The sequence below is a fragment of the Gadus macrocephalus genome, chromosome 12, assembly GCF_031168955.1.
Source record: "Gadus macrocephalus chromosome 12, ASM3116895v1".
NCBI lineage: Eukaryota > Metazoa > Chordata > Actinopteri > Gadiformes > Gadidae > Gadus > Gadus macrocephalus.
This window is the reverse complement of record NC_082393.1, coordinates 9,126,246-9,136,245: the sequence shown is the minus strand read 5'-3', so window position 1 is coordinate 9,136,245 and position 10,000 is coordinate 9,126,246. Positions and strand designations below refer to the sequence as shown.

Below are 10,000 nucleotides of genomic sequence, written 5' to 3'. Positions count from 1 at the left end.
CAAGCGTTTGGGCGTCTGTACGCGTTCTTGGCACCCATAGCTCACAGAAGTGATCAATAACTTGACTGTTGGTGTGTGTGCTTCTCGATTTGATTTGATTTGATTCATTTAATTGTATCAGAAAAATCGATAGGCTGGATCCTTTCTCTTCTTGATATCCTATTTCCCCGTCGAGATGTCTGACATTTGTGTGAAGCCATCTTAAAAGAGCACGTCATCACCATATAATAAGACCAGAGCCGACGTTGCGCTTGCTGTCATTTTGATTGATTACATGACTGAGCGGCAAAACTCTCGCTTTGCACTAATGCTTCACGCATGGCTTTATGAATGAATGCTAAGCCCTATCACTATGAAACATCCCTCCGTAATACATCGGTGAGGATGAGCCTGGCTATCATGCAATAGGTAACAAAACATTGGAACAAGTAGACCACCAGGTAATTGTGGGATTTTCAGATTTAGGGTTAGGGTTAGTAGCCAGCCACATTGCCTCAGATCTCAGACTGCGAGTCATTAGGTAGACAGAGGGCTGTCCCCATTCTCTCTGCGCCTATCAGATCACACCATGGCATCGTTAAGCCTGCCACTTAGGCGTCAGTGTTCCTTTATTCTCCTCGTGCCAAAGCCATCTCCAGAAGGGGTTTGGCAATGGCAAACTGGAGTAGGAAACTACATTATCAATGAAGGAGGAAGTAGGGCTGAAGGAGACTAAAGGATAAGGAACCTTTTAGCATGTTGTATTTTATGAATCTAGCATTTTATCTGAAGGGCACAGCAGCCGTTACAAAGACAGGAAAGAGAAACAGAAAAACTTTCATGCATAGGCCGTATAAAATAACTTACATATCGCAGACCACCAATATATGAGCATGGTTAAAAAATGGAAAACCAGTGAGTTTGTTATTAAGTGTTTATAAACCTTGAGGCGACCACTGATTGGGAATACGTTTCCGCACTGCTTATATTCATTTACACGGCAACTGAGTGCTTGATTTGTGTTTAACTTTATAATAGGAGTCAGATTATATGTTTGCAATAACATGCCATTGAAAGCAACAGGGGCTGTTATGTGTTATTATTCAATTGTATTATTGATTCATTAGTAATTGATAAGATGGCAAATGTGTTACCTGTAAGAATATTGATTAATTAAAATGGAACATAATGATACTCTTTGATTCATTTGTGTATGAGTAGGCGTGTGTGTGCGCACGTTTGCGTGTGTCTGACTGTGTGTGACAAGATAATGAATGTTTTGCACTGCACCTTGTTTTTACCATCTAAATATTATGCCAATATAGGGTATTTAATGTGGACATTTAATGATTAAACATACGAGAATTTTGTCCGTCGATCAATCATTTCAAAAGCATTGATTTTTGTCTTTAAAGCGGAGGGCTTTATTAGCTAAGTTTAAAAACGGAATATGACCATCCACGATTGAAATGCTGTCAGCATTTATTTCTATCCATGGTTTGAAGGGCCAAATGATCCTCTGTACATTATGACTCATCCCTGCTGTATAAACTATTACGGGAAAATTCCCAGTTCAAATCGGGATTGTAATCGTGGTCAATACTAAGCCCTACTCGTTCTTGGCTTCTACAAAAGCGAAAAGTCAAGAAACGGTTTTACTTAACAGTTGGCCATAGAGTTGGCCCCACTGTTGTTGTCTGCCTACTTAAAACATTTTGTTAAAATAATTCCACCAATAAAGACGTGTGTACCTCTTTAGTCCTCGCCGTGATAATAGGTTTGGAGTTCAGTTTGTCACACAGCCGTGTTTTTTTATTTTCTTATACTTTCTCCATAGATCGTAGACTCCAAACTATACTGAAAGAAAAGCCCATGACTGTGAACTCTGCCTCCAATGATGGACAAGAAAAGTGGTGAGTCACCGAACCCCGTATTTAACAAGCTTGAAGGGTCCGCTGTTTGACACTCAAGGATGCCGGCCTCCAACACACTGGGCTCTGCGAATTGAGACCACCATTTAGGCCACATCTGTAGGTAGTAATTTAGCTGGACACTTTCATTCAAAGAATAGTAAGTGAAGTTCAACAATCAAAGCATAAAATCTATATAGGACTGACGACTTAATTCTAAGTGAGGCCAAAAGCACCTCCTCTTCACATCAAATTAGGATAGTATTAATTTCTTGACCTGTCTATATGACCATCATCATTTATGCGGTGGGACAATGTTAATCATTAGGTTTAGGCATTTTATCACACACAGATAGGCCTGCTTTAAATGAACCCTCTCCTGCTGGGCCCACTCTCAGAAGCAGATGTTCACGCATCACATTTTGCATACAGATGAGTGTGTTTTGGTGCAATTGCTGCATGCTCATTAAACCTCGCTAGGTGATTTGGTTTAGCATAATAAAACATCATTTTTGCAGCATAGTCCATATGAGGGACCAGAGGTGATAATATAGGTAATGTTTACATTATAGAATCGGTTTAGTTTTATCTGTGCTTTATTTTTTATAGTATAGTAGTTTGAATGGGTGAGACAAAGTTACAATATCTCTCCTCTCTTGAGGGCATAATTTAACCCTAATCCTCACCGCTTTATTATAGACCTTTTTCACAGTAGCAAAAACTGGTTTAGCTCATTAATTCTTAATTAAACATTCATTATTGGTCTGTTCCATTTTGGTATGGAAGTGCACCACTATATAGACAAAGTAAAAATGTATTCCCATGCTGCTGCTGCGACAGACCTAAATAAACCAACCTAAAGTAAGTTACTTTACCCTACTATTCATCTGGAAAAAGGGTCCTTTGGGTAAATTTATCAAATGGTCATTTTTATCAGGGGTAAGAGCTGCACCAGTAAGTAATGGCAGTCAAAGTTTTTTAACCAAAGTTTTACCAATAGTTGGAGCTTCATTGATTGATCCATTGATTTTTGTTTTCCAGCCAACGGCTTTTCATCAAAAGCCGGTGAGGGAGTCCCCAGGAAACAGCTGCCCTACTCAGTGGAGACCCCTTATGGATTCCACCTCGACCTCGACTTCCTGAAATATGTTGATGACATAGAGAAAGGCAACACCATCAAAAGGGTCCACATCCACCGCAGGATCAAGGGCCCTAAATTCAGCACTCTGCCTAGGAACTTCAGTCTACCTGGGCATGGAGTACGGCCAGCCCCTAAAGACAAGGACACTTGGACTGCCACGTCCACCCTTGGGCCAAAGCCCAAATCCCGGGTGACTGAGGTTCAGCAGATATTTGACTTCAGGCCAAGTGATGGTGGCTCTATGCATGGGAGCGGCTATGTCACCAACAAGCCCAGAGACGAGGTCAACGTTGGGACCCGAGGGCTGGATGAAAGGCCTCTGGGCCTTCAGAGTCGCCCCAATTTGCTAAGAGCTTCTAGCATGCCCATTACTGTACAACACCGAAAGGGCTCCGACTCCAGCAGCCCTGACCGGGTGGTTGTAACACCAGAGAATGGGTCGTCTGAGAATGTATTCCGTGCTTCACCGGACTTTGCAGAAAGGCGATCATTGCCCCAGGACCGCACCGGACTGCACCAACAAATCACAGTAGCATTGAAGCGGGTCAGAGAGCTGGAAGAACAGGTCAAAACCATCCCTGAACTGAAAGCCCAGATCTGCTCTCTAAGAGAGGAGAGAGAAAGACTGGTACTGGAGCTCCAGGCTCAGGCTCGGGCTCAGGCTCGAGCTCAGGCTCAGGCACAAGATTCCTCGATTTCGACCACAAACCCAAGGGCTGATACTGAAACAAGGCTAGAAGACGACCGGTCTTCAGAAGGCTTGGCTGTCATTGATCAACCCAAGGCAAGTGTAGAGGCCTCAAGCAGAACACCAGTAGAGGTGAGTGAAGGTTTAAGTAAGAGCACAGGGTCACAGATTGACAGGAAATCAAAATCTGGTAATTTAGAACAGGGAGAGGCAGGAGATGCCCAGAGGTGTAAAACACAGCCATCAGAAAAATCGGAACAAGTAAGCGTAGAGCCCACCCGGAATAAATCACTCCAAGACCTCACATCGCAGAGATTACCCTCACCTCAACGGGCTATAAAAGATGCTGAGGATGGTGTTCCAGGTGGCCAATTACCGAAGCAAGAGGAGCTCAAGGGTCAGCCAATCAGTAGTGATGCCGAACTAACTAGTCTCCAGCAACTACAGCACAAGCTAACAATGTTGGACGCTAAACTATCCCAAGCTAGCCAAGAGTTGGAGAGAACCCAAGGCCTTCTAAAGGAACAAATTGAAGATAACAAGCAGAAAGACGTGAGGATCCTACAACTGAGCGAGGGGGTGCGAGTAGAGGTGTGCACTACACAGCCACGAAGCACGGCAAGGAGAGTGAGTGTGGACAGAGCAACAGTGATGGAGAGAGTGGGCTTTGCCAACCAGGAGACCGAGACTGAGTGTCCCGGTACTGTGGATCAGGGAACAGACACGGACAGAATCTGTATTGAGGTTTGTATACCTAGAATCCTGGTTGGAAGTCTACATCAACAAGCAGAGATTGAAATAGTTGACAACGAAGCAGAAACGTTGCCTCCAGCGAGACAGAGAGCCAATAGCGTAGACCGGGGTACCGAAACCGAGCGGATTGGCACTCAGGACCAAACGACAGAAACGCCCACGGCCGATAGGGTGAATCAAGTCACAGAGACAGTCGAAGGGCCGTCGATCAATCATCCAATGAGGCCAAGGGCCAGTAGTGTTGACCGGGGAACATTGACGGAGAGGGTGGGCACTGTAGACCGAGTGACGGAGACGGTGGCAGCACCGAGGACAGATCAGCAGACAGAGACAGAAACACAAAGAGACCGAAGGCAGAATGGCAATCCGGTGAGAAATATGGAGGTACAAGCAATAGTAGTCAGAGATGTTGTAGTCATTGAAAGTGAAGAGAGTGGAAACGAGGGAATAACTGCTCAAGAAAGTGTGGCCACAGACAATTTTATCTCAGAGAGTGTCTCAGCAGTTACAGAGAGTATAGCAAGCGTAATTCCAGATGACGAGACCAAAGATGGACAGACCTGTGACTCTACAGCAACTGAAGTCAACAAAGACACAAAACTTAGTCTCACACTACATACTGATTTAGAAACTAGAGAAGTGACAAGTAGCATGGTAAAAGCTGTTAGGGAAGATGAAGATAAAGATGCTTTGAAGGCTTTAGAACAGATGGAAACGGCAACAGACAAGCTCATCATAGGTGTTACAACCATGGTCACTGAATGCACCAGTGTAGTTGTCATAGACGATTCTTCTGTTAGTACAGTCATTCCATTGAGACCTCAGAGAGGCCGGACACCTACAACCGAGCAGTCTTCCCTACTTCAGCTTCAAGCTCCGCCTGTACGTCCACTGAGAGGATCCAGTGAAATCCTACCTCAGCAAGCTACGCCTCAACCCATCCCCCTTCCTGCCAAATCTCAGGTTGAGGAAAAGGCCTTGGTACCAGTTCAGACTAAAGCCTCCCCTCAGCCTGTTATAGCAACATCTAGTGAGGACCAAAACCTCTCAAAAACATCTTCCGAACAGCAGTCTTCCCCTCAGATCCAGGCTCAGCCTCCAGCCGAGGTCCAGCCCCAACCACGCAAGCCCTCTCTGGCATCGAATGACCGACAGCCTCAACCAAAGCTTCGAGCCCAGAAAAAGCCCCCTTCCCCGGGGTCGAGTGACACCCCAAACCCACCCCAATCCCAGACTTCTGTGTCTCGGAGAGACTCCAAGGAGCCTCAGCCTTCGCGCCGGCGATCCACTGAGACCTCTCAAACCCAGTCTCAGACCTACCCCGCTCGCCGGGGGTTGAGTGAGGCCCCACAAGGCCAGCCCTCAGGCCCGCGGCGGGGCTCCGGTGAGAAGGAACCATTTCGAAGAAGCTCTGGCGAGACACCGACCGTTCGCAGAGGTTCCAGCGAGGCTGCCCAGCGCCGCGGCTCAACCGAGGCTCAGGCCTTGCGCCGTGAGACCGGCGATGCCCAGTCCTCACGCAGAGGCTCGGGTGAGTCTCCCACCTCCCCAGCGGCCCTTGGCCAGGTAGTGACCAGGCTGACGGGGCTCCTTGGCGAGCAGTGGGCCCAGCTGGGCAGTGGCGGGTCTGGAGCTCAACCAGCTGCACCCAGCCAGCAGGAAGGGCAAAGCACGCAGAAGCTAAGCACAGGGAAAAGAGCCGTTCCTGCAAAGGGAGTGCCAGCCAAGCCTGCGGGGAAAGCAGCCTCTGCACCAGCAGTGGCGGTGGCAGTGGGGAAGCCCACTGGGAAAGCGGGCCCGTCCAAGATGAGCTCTATTCAGAGTCAACTGGTCAGCTCTCTCAGCGTCCTCTCTGCCTTCTACTCCCCAGCGCAGAAAGCTGCTGCCGCCAAAAAACAGCAGGAACAAGGTACTTTCCCCAGTGTCGTAAAACCAGCTACATTTCCTTCTTTACGCTTTCCTTCCACACATGATTGCATACATCTAAGTGCGTCAGCAGGATTTTGAGTGTGGGGGGGATATATTTTGGCGGGCGTCTGGGCGTCCTCCCCCAGAACCCTTTGAAAGAAGTAGATGCAATTTCCCGCATTCTGGTGCATTTTACCATGTTTTTAGATTTAAAATGATCTCCCTGGTCTATGGGAAACACTGAATGTTAGCATAAGGTTCTTTGTGACTTTGACTATTGCTAATGCTATAGCCAGAGAATATCTCATAAGGGTGCTAACATTCTTATCAGAAAAGCTGGCTGTGTTCGGCCATGGAAGAAACCAATTTAGCTGTTTGGCCACTAAAGGGAAATCGTGGATAACTCTAATGGCGCGTTTCCACTTGAGGAAAGGGTGCGGAACGGATCCGATCGCAAAGGTGCGGGTCGGGTCGCGTTTCCACCGCCAAAAGTGGGCGTGACCCGGACTTTGCCGTACCCGTTCCGGCCCCGTTCTCGGGACTCCTCCGTTGGGGTACCGCAAACGAGACGAGACGCCTGAAAGGGTCCCGTGAAATTCTAGCTACACCCCCCCTCCGTTGATTGGTCGACAGAATCGTCACTTCCGGGTGACGCGGGGATAAAAACAAACGAACAGTAGCCTCGAGGTATTATTCTTTACAATTAACTTGTCGCGTAAAACGCTTGCTTGGGCGAACAAGGAGGTGGAGACGTTCGTCTGCATTCTTGGGGAGGAAGACGTTTTTTACGATGTTTACGTAGCTGCCGCGGCGATCGACATCCGGCCTACCACAAAGGGTACTGTCGGCAGTGGAAACGCGACCTCGGAACTGAGCTGGGCTATACCGCCCCCTCCCTACCGCACCTTTGCGATCCGATCCGTTCCGCACCCTGCAGTGGAAACGCGGCATAACTTACCTTCCCTGTCCATCTCGTCTGTGGAACAGTCAATGTTGGAGACCAGCCTAGGCTCAAAGTTTACATGTTAGGCTAGGCAACGTGTGATTGTTTTGATTAAATTAACAATTTAACAATCTAACATGACCTGCCACTAAAATATAGGCTTAATATCTGACCAGAAAGAAAGCCTTTCCAGCTGAAGCTGGACATTTTGACAATTACTGTGAAGCTGAAGTCTGTCGCTGTCGTTGATCCGACTCTCAGCATAGGCTTGCTTCGGTGCATGTTTTGAATATGCATGCGTGATGCGGCTGTGTGTGTTAGGAAACCAGGAAAACGCGTAGTAGATTTCTATTGATATGAGTATTCCCCCTACTGATAAAGTGGACCAGATTTGATTGTTATGCAATGGAAAGAACACTTGACTAGTAGACCAGTCATGCACTCAATTTTTTGATGGCAAATGTGGGGGGGTCCAAACAACTTTTTAAGGTGAGGGGGACGTGACCCCCCCCCCACTCACTTTATATTGAGGCGACGCCCATGCATACACCGCAAGCCATGCTCACGTGCAGAACCACTGTTTATCTGCGTGTTAATCTACATAGCTTCCTCACTTTCAGATTCATTAAAATAACCCTCTTCACAGTGGAATATAATTATTCATACCCTTTTATGAGCATCCTCTTTATGGTTAATAGGGTCATGTCTCATCCGCTTTTGATTTTCTCCTTGCGGTCTGAAAATGGATTAATATGGAAATGTCTCTGCTAACATGAATATTAATCCTGCCATCCGGGGTTGTTATTTATATATATATACTCATGTCTTCAATGACTGTAATATAATATATGAGTGTAATATATCTAACAGGGCAAGTTTGACGAAGTTGCCCCTGATCAGCATATAGACCGGTCAGTGTCAATGTCTGCACAGACATTGACAGTGTCTATAGCAAATTTGTGATTTGAGGTTTGTTTTAATAAAGGTAAAAAAGCGTAATAGCTATAATCAGATGTTAGACAAATCGCTTTCTAGCTTAATTTAGTACGCTCACTGAGTTGAGCTGAACTTCACACCGAAGTTTTATTTCAGAGCTTAATGTAACATTCAGGTTGGGGAGCTGCTTTTATCGTGTAAAAAGTAACAAATAAAGACGTTCCTTATTCAAGGCACGTTTATACATGCATGATGCAACAGAGTGAAATAATCCCGGTGAAAACATGAAGAGCTTAGTCCCAATCAGTCATCTTTGTGTGGAGAAAATAAACCATGAAGTAAAGAGCATTTTGTAGGTGAAGTAATGTGCGGCTTTTATAAAATTTGCCCTTACCACTATTTTACGAACACATTAAGACCGCCCTGGAGGCTACAGACTGACAACAAGATCACAGCGCATCCGCTATAGTCAATCTAGAGGATGTTAGTTTTATTAAAACAACTCTAATGTTCCTTTTTTATAAAGGATATCATGTTGAGGAAATGTTTCCCTTGTCTTGTTCCCAGAGTTACTTCCCTCCTCAATTAGCCCACAGTATGCAGTCCAGAGAGGGGACCCAAAACCCAGATCTATTCTGGCTTCCATTCTCAAGTCTTTATTTCTGAACGAACATGAACGTTCACACGTCTGTTTTGGCAGAGAAAAGTGGCTGTATGGCAATAGACCTGACTGATTGCCAGGACTTGAAATGGAAAAACAACTGTCCTGATGGCAAGAATACATGGCCTGCAATTGGAAGGCCTCCAAGAACACATTAGATTTATATATATTTATTCCCTGTAGTTAGCCACACAGGCTTGCACACACACATGCATGGACACACACACACACTCACACACACACACACACATCATGCACACACACACAGACACACACACACACGCCCACACAAACATTCGCCATGCACTCACACACAGTAGGTATGCCTTGGTACTTTCTTTGGCAACTCTTACTACTAAAATATACTAAAATATAGAATGTCTTTGCCGTAATAGTTATTTCATGTTCAGAGTTTTTCTGGGCTGAAAATAACGTCTGCTTTAACATGTGTGTAGGAGTGTGTGTAGGAGCCCCCCCCACACACACACACACACACACACACACACACACACACACACACACACACACACACACACACACACAGTAATATGCAAGTTTTCTGTTAATGTATTATTTAAGCTGTTTCCATATGGTTGCTTTCAGACTCTGAGACTTGAGAATGGGTCGTCTGGTTAACATTAGCATTCAGAGAACACTGTTTTAATGTTACACTGAAAACAAAAGCTCCCTGGAATCCTGGACTTCTACTGTCAAGATCAAATTAATTATCATCCGGAACATTCTCAATGTGTATTTTACAGACCTTTCTATCTATTAAGAGTAGATAGACAGATTTACTAAAAGAAAGAAAAAAGAGGTAAAGCGTACTGGTTCCGATCTCGTTCCCTCTCTAAAAGAGGAGGCCGCTGCAGAGCTCTGGATCACAGCTAAAATGGAATGCATTTAGAGAACATAACAAAGTGTGTCTCATAGCCCGTTCAGCTATGTACGTCGTGAACACAATGACAACTGTGTTGCCATAGAAAAGGCGACAAATCATAGAAGAGGAGACTAGAAAGACCCTCAATATATACCTGGCCAGAGACTGACAGAGCCATTTTTCTAATTTGTCAATGCAAAC

The 10,000-nt window shown here is 45.6% G+C and overlaps 1 protein-coding gene and 1 long non-coding RNA gene across 3 annotated transcripts in view; one reads left to right on the top strand and one right to left on the bottom strand.

Moving 5' to 3' along the window:
- Positions 1-10,000, top strand: part of kank4 (KN motif and ankyrin repeat domains 4) — a 94,221-nt gene that overhangs the window by 68,175 nt on the left and 16,046 nt on the right. For both annotated transcript variants that reach the window (XM_060066402.1, XM_060066401.1), the window contains exons 2-3: positions 1,817-1,892; positions 2,931-6,380. In XM_060066402.1, coding sequence (XP_059922385.1) covers positions 1,874-1,892; positions 2,931-6,380 — 3,469 coding nt within the window. In that variant the 5' untranslated portion in view covers positions 1,817-1,873. The remainder of the gene's footprint in view (positions 1-1,816; positions 1,893-2,930; positions 6,381-10,000) is intronic.
- Positions 6,551-7,632, bottom strand: LOC132468664 (uncharacterized). Its single transcript, XR_009528249.1, has 2 exons — positions 7,419-7,632; positions 6,551-6,602 (listed from the first exon to the last, which is right to left on the bottom strand). It is a non-coding gene; the product is annotated as an uncharacterized LOC132468664 (long non-coding RNA).